Source organism: Eleutherodactylus coqui, chromosome 4, assembly GCF_035609145.1.
Source record: "Eleutherodactylus coqui strain aEleCoq1 chromosome 4, aEleCoq1.hap1, whole genome shotgun sequence".
In the NCBI taxonomy this organism is placed as follows: Eukaryota; Metazoa; Chordata; class Amphibia; order Anura; family Eleutherodactylidae; genus Eleutherodactylus; species Eleutherodactylus coqui.
The window spans coordinates 241652558-241664873 of record NC_089840.1 but is presented as its reverse complement, the minus strand read 5'-3'; the positions used below and the strand labels follow the sequence as shown (position 1 = coordinate 241664873).

The 12316-nt window shown below is 47.1% G+C and overlaps 2 protein-coding genes across 2 annotated transcripts in view; both read right to left on the bottom strand.

Annotated features, from left to right (window-relative positions):
• LOC136626156 (alpha-2-macroglobulin-like) overlaps positions 1-12316 on the bottom strand; it is a 459985-nt gene that overhangs the window by 128862 nt on the left and 318807 nt on the right. The window lies entirely within an intron of this gene.
• Positions 1-12316, bottom strand: part of LOC136624976 (alpha-2-macroglobulin-like) — a 250447-nt gene that overhangs the window by 128456 nt on the left and 109675 nt on the right. The window contains exons 12-13 of the mRNA XM_066598904.1: positions 10528-10749; positions 2773-2845 (exon numbers count right to left, since the gene is read on the bottom strand). Of these exons, the coding sequence (XP_066455001.1) occupies positions 2773-2845; positions 10528-10749 (295 nt within the window). The remainder of the gene's footprint in view (positions 1-2772; positions 2846-10527; positions 10750-12316) is intronic.

Here is a 12316-nt window from a genome sequence, read left to right as displayed (position 1 = left end):
AAAAGAAGTGGGAGGCCGTGTTGCACAACTAAGCAAGAAGATAAGCACATTAGAGTCTCTAGTTTGAGAAACAGATGCCTCACAGGTACCCAACTGGCATCTTCATTAAATAGTACCCGCAAAACACCAGTGTCAACATCTACAGTGAAGAGGCGGCTGCGGGATTTTGGGCTTCAGGGCAGAGTGGCAAAGAAAAAGCCATATCTGAGACTGGCCAATAAAAGAAAAAGATTAAGATGGGCAAAAGAACACAGACATTGGACAGAGGAAGACTGGAAAAAAGTGTTGTGGACGGATGAATCCAAGTTTGAGGTGTTTGGATCACAAAGAAGAACATTTGTGAGACGCAGAACAAATGAAAAGATGCTGGAAGAATGCCTGATGCCATCTGTTAAGCATGGTGGAGGTAATGTGATGGTCTGGGGTTGCTTTGGTGCTGGTAAGGTGGGAGATTTGTACAGGGTAAAAGGGATTCTGAATAAGGAAGGCTATCACTCCATTTTGCAACGCCATGCCATACCCAGTGGACAGCGCTTGATTGGAACCAATTTCATCCTACAACAGGACAATGACCCTAAACACACCTCCAAATTGTGCAAGAACTATTTACAGCAGAAGCAGGCAGCTGGTATTCTATCGGTAATGGAGTGGCCAGCGCAGTCACCAGATCTGAACCCCATTGAGCTGTTGTGGGAGCAGCTTGACCGTATGGTACGCCAGAAGTGCCCATCCAACCAATCCAACTTGTGGGAGATGCTTCTAGAAGCGTGGGGTGCAATTTCACAAGCTTACCTCAACAAATTAACAGCTAGAATGTCAAAGGTGTGCAATGCTGTAATTGCTGCAAAAGGAGGATTCTTTGACGAAAGCAAAGTTTGATGTAAAAACAATGTTATTTCAAATACAAATCATTATTTCTAACCTTGTCATTGTCTTGACTCTATTTTCTATTCATTTCACAACGCATGGTGGTGAATAAGTGTGACTTTTCATGGAAAACACAATATTGTTTGGGTGACCCCAAACTTTTGAACGGTAGTGTATATAAAAAGAATTTCACGCAGACGAAGTCGTGGGTAACAAGCTAGTACAGTATATACTTCTATATGCCAATAGAATAAAAAAAAGTAAAAGTCTAAGGTTTTTTTAGTAACTATAACATATTGCAAAAAATATAATGTAATAGTGTAAACATAAGGAGTAAAAACTATTATAATAAATACACTATACAACCCAACACAGTAAATAGCGTTCAGATATTTGCTATCCCTGTAACCACAAAAACCTATATAATACAGTGAACATAATTTGTATGGTGATTGGTGAAATTTGTAAATAAAGATGGTGGAATTCTTTTTAGAATAGTTAATTAGAGCTATTAAAATGAATAGAAATAAAAAGCTTAATTATCTATATGACAAAAAAGGAGACAAAAAAATTGTATACAGCTGTGTTACCTACATATAAAAAAAGTTATGGCTGTTACGATTATGAATATGGGAAGAAACAAAACAACATTTTCTGTAAGTGTGGTTTCACATCTGTGCTCAGGGGGTTTTGCTTTCGTGCTCAGTTTGAGAAGAAGTAATGGGGAATTCCTGCAGTTTAAAAATGCACAAAACAAATCTGAAAAAAATGTCAAAAATGTTGCTTTCACCATTATTGCTGTACTATATAGTTGGTTAATAAAAGAAAGTTGAGATATTTAAGGGCCTACTATGATTTTATCACCCCATGGCCCAGGTTAACCTGGAGTCAATTCTGCCACCAGAGCACCAGAGGATCCCAATGCGCTGAAGATCTGATACAATATTGGGCTCCCAAAGTCAAGCATTAGACAACCCTATTTGAAGATGACTTTGGAGTTAGTCATTTGTCATAGGCCTCTATTTCTTAAAATTTTTGACCTTATTAATAGCTAGTAGATAGCCCGTCCCAAGATGGTGACTGTAAAAAGAAAATCAATCCTCTTAGAAGCAAAATTCCTGTCTCGGGACAATCGCTGCAATATATAAATATAGATATCCATACTCACAAAAATTACTTAGTGGTACTAAGAATAATAGTTTTAATGTAAAGGTGTTAGCTTTTTTGAATACACAAACTATCTAGGACAAACCAACATGGAGGTTGCTTTGCATACTGCCACTGGCCTACTTTCGTAGACAATGGCAGAATTTTTCCTAAGTCTCTGCAGGCTTTTCTTTTATTGTTAGCGTACGTAATTAAAGTGGGGCAAATGGGACCCCGTGTTCTCAAGCTCGATGGGGGTCCCAGAGATCGGTGCCCCCCCCCCATCTATTAGTTTTCACCTATCCAGTGAATGGGTGAAAACTGAAGAAAATGTCCCATCACCAGAATATTTGTTTAATTCTCATCATCATGTTCTACCTTTCTTCTTTCTAGAGCAACTAACTTAGAGAAAACAATGCTCGTATGTATGAAACAAGGATTCAAATTCATGAAGAATATTTATGAAAAGGATTATCTTAACTAGAAAGAAAACTGCCCCACCATATAACTGATCCCTTTGGTTCTAAGTGATTGAGTAGGTTGTAAAATGGGAGGATATTAAAGCCTATTTTATAACTGTAAAATCCAGACTAGTGCATATAGTAGCATTTATTTGACCTTTATTTCCGTGTATACATCAATAAACTTACCCAGCTGATACTGTATATCAAACATAAAGGCAAAATAAGATGTGAAAGGGTATAAGGGTCTATAAATGTTTATTACTAAACATTTACTGTAAATTTAGCTTTTACTTACCTGAGTTATTTGATTGGTCTTTAATGTCTACTTTATGTTCCTTGTACAATAGGATTCCATTTATAGACTTTAGCTGGAAAGACAACAGAGAGCAGCTTATATAATAGAGAACCGAATATGATATGCCGTGCTACGTTACCGAGTCATGCTGAGCCCAAACTTATTAATGCGGTAATCAAAGTGCTATCAAAGTCTGTAATGCCCCAATCAACTGATACAGCTGATATGCAGAGTACATCCTCAGACTGCACTCCCCTTAGGTCAGTCTTGGGAATATGATTAGAGATGAGCGAACGTACTCGTCCGAGCTTGATATTCGTGCGAATATTAGGGTGTTCGGGATGCTCGTTACTCGTAACGAGTACCACGCGGTGTTCCGGTTACTTTCAGTTTCCTCTCTGAGACGTTAGCGCGCTTTTCTGGCCAATTGAAAGACAGGGAAGGCATTACAACTTCCCCCTGTGACGTTCAAGCCCTATACCACCCCCCTGCTGTGAGTGGCTGGGGAGATCTGATGTCACCCGAGTATAAAAATCGGCCACTCCCGCGGCTCGCCACACATGCCTTGTGACTTAGCTGAGGGAAAGTACTATCGTGCTGGAGCTGCTGTAGGGAGAGCGTTAGGAGTTAGTGTAGGCTTCAAGAACCCCAACGGCCCTTCTTAGGGCCACATCTACTAGTGTGCAGTAATGTGTTAGCACAGTATTTTTTTTTTTTCCCAAAATTGGATCTGCAGAGCATTGCGCCCTGCAATAGGGACAGAAGTGGGGGTTAGGCAGGGAGAGTGTTAGGAGTTAGTGTAGGCTTCAAGAACCCCAACGGTCCTTTCTAGGGCCACATCTATCCGTGTGCAGTACTGTCCAGGCTGCTGTTAGCAGTGTTGCATATTTTTTTTTTTTCTCAAAACCGGCTGTGCAGAGCATTGCACCCGGCATTAATACTACAGGGATAGAATTGTGTAGGCAGGGCCAGAAGACATACATTATTCATTGAATACACGCAGTGTGGGTGTTCCTTGTAAAAAGCAGGGAAAAAATTCTATTTGGCCTGCCTCTTACAGTACTCAGGGCTCTGTGTACGTGTGTGCTGTGCGCTGAACGTTCAGAAAAAATCAGACGCAGTCAGCTACGTTTTACCGCAGGCGTGCGGCAATTTTTTTCCTACATGGGAAATCCCTGATCTGCTGTAGGTAGCGAATTACTTTGCATCACTGCAGTTCTGGGACAAATTGGCAGGGCCACAACACAGTTATTAAACTTGGTATTCATTGAATACACGCAGTGTGGGTGTTCCTTGTAAAAAGCAGGGAAAAAATTCTATTTGGCCTGCCTCTTACAGTACTCAGGGCTCTGTGTACGTGTGTGCTGTGCGCTGAACGTTCAGAAAAAATCAGACGCAGTCAGCTACGTTTTACCGCAGGCGTGCGGCAATTTTTTTCCTGCATGGGAAATCCCTGATCTGCTGTAGGTAGCGAATTACTTTGCATCACTGCAGTTCTGGGACAAATTGGCAGGGCCACAACACAGTTATTAAACTTAGTATTCATTGAATACACGCAGTGTGGGTGTTCCTTGTAAAAAGGAGGGAAAAAATTATATTTGGCCTGCCTCTGACAGTACTCAGGGCTCTGTGTACGTGTGTGCTGTGCGCTGAACGTTCAGAAAAAATCAGACGCAACCAGCTACGGTTGAGTGCAGCCTTGCGCCAATTTCTTTCCTGCCTGGGAAATACCTGCTCTGCCACAGTTAGTAACTCTGCAACAGTAAAGTTCTGTGACAGTTTTGCAGGGCCGCAACACAGTTATTAAAATTATTATTCAGTCAATAGACGCAGTGGGCCTATCCTTTTAAACAAAAGGGAAAAAAAGTATATTTGCCCTGCCTCTGACAGCCGTCAGGGCTCTGGGTACGTGTGTGCTGCGTGGAGAACGTAAAAAAATCAGACGCAACCAGCTACAGTTGAGTGCAGCCTTGCGCCACTTTCTTTCCTGCCTGGGAAATCAAATCACTGGTAATACACCATGCTGAGGGGTAGGGTAGGCCTATAGGACGTGGACGCGGGCGAGGACGCGGAGGCCCAAGTCAGGGTGTGGGCACAGGCCGAGCCAGTGCGGTGGCCAGGGGTAGAGGCAGGGCCAGACCGAATAATCCACCAACTGGTTCCCAAAGCGCCCCCTCGCGCCATGCCACCCTGCACAGGTCAAGGTGCTCTACGGTGTGGCAGTTTTTCACAGAGACGCCTGACGCCCGACGAACAGTGGTGTGCAACCTTTGTCGCGCCAAGATCAGCTGGGGAGGCACCACCAACAGCATGCGCAGGCATATGATGGCCAAGCACCCCACAAGGTGGGACGATGCCCGTTCAGCGCCTCCGGTTTGCACCACTGCCTCTCCCCCTGTGCCCCAACCTGCCACTGAGATCCAACCCCCCTCTGAGGACACAGGCACTACCGTCTCCTGGCCTGCACCCACACCCTCACCTCCGCTGTCCTCGGCCCCATCCAGCAATGTCTCTCAGCATAGCATCCAGACGTCGCTAGCGCCACAGTTTGAGCACAAGCGCAAGTACGACGCCACGCACCCGCACGCTCAAGCGTTAAACGTGCACATTGCAAAATTGATCAGCCTAGAGATGCTGCCGTATAGGCTTGTGGAAACGGAGGCTTTCAAAAGCATGATGGCGGCGGCGGCCCCGCGCTACTCGGTTCCCAGTCGCCACTACTTTTCCCGATGTGCCGTCCCAGGCCTGCATGACCACGTCTCCCGCAACATTGTACGCGCCCTCACCAACGCGGTTAATGCCAAGGTCCACTTAACAACAGACACGTGGACAAGCACAGGCGGGCAGGGCCACTATATCTCCCTGACGGCACATTGGGTGAATTTAGTGGAGGTTGGGACAGAGTCAGAGCCTGGGACCGCTCACGTCCTACCCACCCCCAGAATTGCGGGCCACAGCTCGGTGGTGGTATCTGCGGCGGTGTATGCTTCCTCCACTAAAGCACCTTCCTCCTCCTCCTCCTCCAACGCAACCTCTGTCTTGCAATCAAGATGTGTCAGCAGCACGTCGCCAGCAGTCGGTGTAATGCGGCGTGGCAGCACAGCGGTGGACAAGCGTCAGCAGGCCGTGCTGAAACTACTCAGCTTAGGAGAGAAGAGGCACATGGCCCACGAACTGCTGCAGGGTCTGACAGAGCAGACCGACCGCTGGCTTGCGCCGCTGAGCCTCCAACCGGGCATGGTCGTGTGTGACAACGGCCGTAAGCTGGTGGCGGCTCTGCAGCTCGGCAGCCTCACGCACGTGCCATGCCTGGCCCATGTGTTTAATTTGGTGGTTCAGCGCTTTCTGAAAAGCTACCCCCACTTGTCATACCTGCTCGGAAAGGTGCGCCAGCTCTGCGCACATTTCCGCAAATCCCACGCGCACGCTGCCACCCTGCGGACACTGCAACATCGGTTTAATCTGCCAGTGCACCGACTGCTGTGCGACGTGCCCACATAGTGGAACTCTACGCTCCACATGTTGGCCAGACTCTATGAGCAGCGTAGAGCTATAGTGGAATACCAACTCCAACTTGCGCGGCGCAGTGTGAGTCAGCCTCCTCAATTATTTACAGAAGAGTGGCCCTGGTTGGCAGACATCTGCCAGGTCCTTGGAAAATTTGAGGAGTCTACCCAGGTGGTGAGCGGCGATGCTGCAATCATTAGCGTCACCATTCCTCTGCTATGCATCTTGAGAAGTTCCCTGCAAAGCATAAAGGCAGACGCTTTGCGCTCGGAAACAGAGGCGGGGGAAGACAGTATGTCGCTGGATAGTCAGAGCACCCTCCTGTCTATATCTCAGCGCGTTCAGGAGGAGGAGGAGGAGCATGAGGAGGATGAGTAGGAGGGGGAAGAGACAGCTTGGCCCACTGCTGACGGTACCCATGCTGCTTGCCTGTCATCATTTCAGCGTGTATGGCCTGAGGAGGAGGAGGAGGAGGATCCTGAAAGTGATCTTCCTAGTGAAGACAGCCATGTGTTGCGTACAGGTACCCTGGCACACATGGCTGACTTCATGTTAGGATGTCTTTCTCGTGACCCTCGCGTTACACGCATTCTGGCCACTACGGATTACTGGGTGTACACACTGCTCGATCCACGGTATAAGGAGAGCCTTTGCACTCTCATTCCCGAAGAGGAAAGGGGTTCGAGAATGATGCTATCCCACAGGGCGCTGGTGGACAAACTGATGGTAAACTTCCCATCCGACAGCGCTAGTGGCAGAAGGCGCAGTTCCGAGGGCCAGGTAGCAGGGGAGGCACAGAGATCAGGCAGCATGTACAGCGCAGGCAGGGGAACATTCTCCAAGGCCTTTGCCAGCTTTATGGCTCCCCAGCAAGACTGTGTCACCGCTCCCCAGTCACGTCTGAGTCGGCGGGAGCACTGTAAAAGGATGGTGAGGGAGTACGTAGCCGATCGCACGACCGTCCTCCGTGACGCCTCTGCCCCCTACAACTACTGGGTGTCGAAGCTGGACACGTGGCCTGAACTCGCGCTGTATGCCCTGGAGGTGCTTGCTTGTCCTGCGGCTAGCATCTTGTCAGAGAGTGTGTTTAGTGTGGCTGGGGGAATCATCACGGATAAGCGTACCCACCTGTCAACCGACAGTGCCGACAGGCTTACACTCATCAAGATGAACAAAGCCTGGATTTCCCCAGACTTCTCTTCTGCACCAGCGGACAGCAGCGATACCTAAGCAATACGTAGGCTGCACCCGCGGATGGAAGCATCGTTCTCTCTCACCATCCAAAACGGGGACATTTCTGCTTCATCAATCTGTGTATAATATTCCTCCTCCTCCTCCTGCTCCTCCTCCTGAAACCTCACGTAATCACGCCGAACGGGCAATTTTTCTTAGGGCCACAAGGCTCACTCATATAATTTTTCTAAACAATTTTTATACGTTTCAATGCTCTTAAAAGCGTTGAAAGTTTAACTTGAACCAATTTTTCGTTAAACTGGGCTGCCTCCAGCCCTAGTTACCACTTAAGCCACAATAACCAAAGCGATTAATAGGTTTCACCTGCCATCTTGGTTGGGCATGGGCAATTTTTCTGAGGTACATTAGTACTGTTGGTACACCAATTTTTGTGGGCCCTCGCCTACAGTGTAATCCAATTAATTTTTTGCCCACCTGCATTACAGCTGACGTTACATCAGCTGTGTTGGGCACTGCAATGGGATATATTTATGTACCGCCGGTGGGTTCCAGGGAGCCACCCATGCCGTGGGTCCACACGGAGTTGTAACTACATGTGTCCACTTCTAAAGAGCCCCAGTCTGACTGGGGCATGCAGTGTGGGCCGAAGCCCACTTGCATTAAACATGACATTACCTCAGCTGTGATGGGCAATGCAATGGGATATTTCTATGTACCGCCGGTGGCTTCCTGGCACCCACCCATGCTGTGGGTCCACAGGGAATTATAAATGCATCTGTTTCCACTTGTAAAGAACCCCAGTCTGACTGGGGCATGCAGTGTGGGCCGAAGCCCACCTGCATTAAGCACGACATTACTACCTCAGCTGTGTTGGGCACTGCAATGGGATATTTCTATGTACCGCCGGTGGCTTCCTGGCACCCACCCATGCTGTGGGTCCACAGGGAATTATAAATGCATCTGTTTCCACTTGTAAAGAACCCCAGTCTGACTGGGGCATGCAGTGTGGGCCGAAGCCCACCTACATTAAGCACGACATTACTACCTCAGCTGTGTTGGGCACTGCAATGGGATATTTCTATGTACCGCCGGTGGCTTCCTGGCACCCACCCATGCTGTGGGTCCACAGGGAATTATAAATGCATCTGTTTCCACTTGTAAAGAACCCCAGTCTGACTGGGGCATGCAGTGTGGGCCGAAGCCCACCTGCATTAAGCACGACATTACTACCTCAGCTGTGTTGGGCACTGCAATGGGATATTTCTATGTACCGCCGGTGGGTTCCAGGGAGCCACCCATGCCGTGGGTCCACACGGAGTTGTAACTACATGTGTCCACTTCTAAAGAGCCCCAGTCTGACTGGGGCATGCAGTGTGGGCCGAAGCCCACTTGCATTAAACATGACATTACCTCAGCTGTGATGGGCAATGCAATGGGATATTTCTATGTACCGCCGGTGGCTTCCTGGCACCCACCCATGCTGTGGGTCCACAGGGAATTATAAATGCATCTGTTTCCACTTGTAAAGAACCCCAGTCTGACTGGGGCATGCAGTGTGGGCCGAAGCCCACCTGCATTAAGCACGACATTACTACCTCAGCTGTGTTGGGCACTGCAATGGGATATTTCTATGTACCGCCGGTGGCTTCCTGGCACCCACCCATGCTGTGGGTCCACAGGGAATTATAAATGCATCTGTTTCCACTTGTAAAGAACCCCAGTCTGACTGGGGCATGCAGTGTGGGCCGAAGCCCACCTACATTAAGCACGACATTACTACCTCAGCTGTGTTGGGCACTGCAATGGGATATTTCTATGTACCGCCGGTGGCTTCCTGGCACCCACCCATGCTGTGGGTCCACAGGGAATTATAAATGCATCTGTTTCCACTTGTAAAGAACCCCAGTCTGACTGGGGCATGCAGTGTGGGCCGAAGCCCACCTGCATTAAGCACGACATTACTACCTCAGCTGTGTTGGGCAATGCAATGGGATATTTTTGTGTATCGCCGGTGGGTTCCAGGGAGCCACCCATGCTGTCGGTCGACAGGGACTTCACAATAGGGAGTTGTACCTGCCTGTGTCTATGAATTAAAAAGCCCGGTCTGACTGGGGCATGCAGAGACACCTTGACAGAATGAATAGTGTGTGGCACATAGGTTCCCCATTGCTATGCCCACGTGTGCAGCTCCTGATGGCGGTGGCACAGGATTCTATTTCTCATTGCTTCTGTACAGCATTGTGGGCTATCGCCCCGCCCCTTTTAAAGAGGGTCGCTGCCTAGCCGTGCCAACCTCTGCAGTGTGTGCCTGCGGTTCCTCCTCATGGCAGACGCACTTCTAAATAGACATGAGGGTGGTGTGGCATTAGGGCAGCTGAAGGCTGCGCAGGGACAGTTTGGTGTGCGCTGTGGACGCAGGGTCGTGCAGGGGGGGGTTGGGCAGCATGTAACCCAGGAGAAGTGGCAGTGGAGTGTCATGCAGGCAGTGCTTGTGCTTTGTTGGAGGTAGTGTGGTGCTTAGGTAAGTTATGCCATGCTAATGAGGGCTTTTTAGAAGTAAAAGTTTTTGGGAGGGGGGGGCTCCAGTCTTGCCGCTATTGTGGCTTAATAGTGGGACCTGTGAACTTGAGATGCAGCCCAACATGTAGCCCCTCGCCTGCCCTATCCGTTGCTGTGTCGTTCCCATCACTTTCTTGAATTGCCCAGATTTTCACACAAGGAAACCTTCGCGAGCATCGGCGAAATACAAAAATGCTTGGGTCGCCCATTGACTTCAATGGGGTTCGTTACTCGAAACGAACCCTCGAGCATCGCGAAAAGTTCGTCCCGAGTAACGAGCACCCGAGCATTTTGGTGCTCGCTCATCTCTAAATATGATTTATATAATACCAAAATCAATTACCAATACTAGGTTCTGAATAGAGGATGGGACAATTCCATCTTGTATTTTGTATTTCATGTTGCTTGTTTTTTCATCATAATGAACCAAAGACAACAACAAAATAAACTAAATTTGCCAAAAATCGGCTCCATGCTTATAGAATAATTACTTACCAAGTAAAAAAAATGGAGATGATCAGTTTCAGAATCAAGAGCCTTCCTGTGGATGTCATATGTCACCGTCACTGTCTCATCAGAGTCACATTCTACATCCTCTGATTGTCTATCTATGCTGAGTAAGCTTTCACTCGGAGAATAAAGGGGTGAAGTGCTGATACGGTTTTCTAAATATCTATTGTACTCGTCATCTTCATTTTCAAGAGGCATCAATGTTGCCTGAGGAAAGGAATATAAAAATAAGTCACTAAAAAAAATCACAAAACTCCACTATCTTGCCCTTTCCCTTCCAAACAAACAATACAGAGCTAATAATGCATATGTATTTCCTGTGCTAAAATTAGACAAGATTGATTAGAATGTGCTCTTTGTGGCAATAATCGTAAAGAATATAGAGAGTTACAGTTAGGGCCAGAAATATTTGGACAGTAACACAATTTTCGCGAGTTGGGCTCTGCATGCCACCGCATTGGATTTGAAATGAAGCCTCTACAACAGAATTCAAGTGCAGATTGTAACGTTTAATTTAAAGGGTTGAACAAAAATATCTGATAGAAAATGTAGGAATTGTACACATTTCTTTACAAACACTCCACATTTTAGGAGCTCAAACGTAATTGGACAAATAAACATAACCCAAACAAAATATTTTTTTTTTCAATATTTTGTTGTGAATCCTTTGGAGGCAATCACTTCCTAAAGTCTGGAACCCATGGACATCACCAAACGCTGGGTTTCCTCCTTCTTAATGCTTTGCCAGGCCTTTACAGCCGCAGCCTTCAGGTCTTGCTTGTTTGTGGGTCTTTCCGTCTGAAGTCTGGATTTGAGCAAGTGAAATGCATGCTCAATTGGGTTAAGATCTGGTGATTGACTTGGCCATTGCAGAATGTTCCACTTTTTTGCACTCATGAACTCCTGGGTAGCTTTGGCTGTATGCTTGGGGTCATTGTCCATCTGTACTGTGAAGCGCCGTCCGATCAACTTTGCAGCATTTGGCTGAATCGGGGCTGAAAGTATATCCCGGTACACTTCAGAATTCATCCGGCTACTCTTGTCTGCTGTTATGTCATCAATAAACACAAGTGACCCAGTGCCATTGAAAGCCATGCATGCCCATGCCATCACGTTGCCTCCACCATGTTTTACAAAGGATGTGGAGTGCCTTGGATCATGTGCCGTTCCCTTTCTTCTCAAAACTTTTTTCTTCCCATCATTCTGGTACAGGTTGATCTTTGTCTCATCTGTCCATAGAATACTTTTCCAGAACTGGGCTGGCTTCTTGAGGTGTTTTTCGGCAAATTTAACTCTGGCCTGTCTATTTTTGGAATTGATGAATGGTTTACATCTAGATGTGAACCCTTTGTATTTACTTTCATAGAGTCTTCTCTTTATTGTTGACTTAGAGACAGATACACCTACTTCCCTGAGAGTGTTCTGGACTTCAGTTGATGTTGTCAATGGGTTCTTCTTCACCAAAGAAAGTATGCGGCGATCATCCACCACCGTTGTCTTCCGTGGACGCCCAGGCCTTTTTGAGTTCCCAAGCTCACCAGTGAATTCCTTTTTTCTCAGAATGTACCCGACTGTTGATTTTGCTACTCCAAGCATGTCTGCTATCTCTCTGATGGATTTTTTCTTTTTTTTCAGCCTCAGGATGTTCTGCTTCACCTCAATTGAGAGTTCCTTTGACCGCATGTTGTCTGGTCACAGCAACAGCTTCCAAATCCAAAACCACACACCTGGAATCAACCCCAGACCTTTTAACTACTTAATTGATTACAGGTTA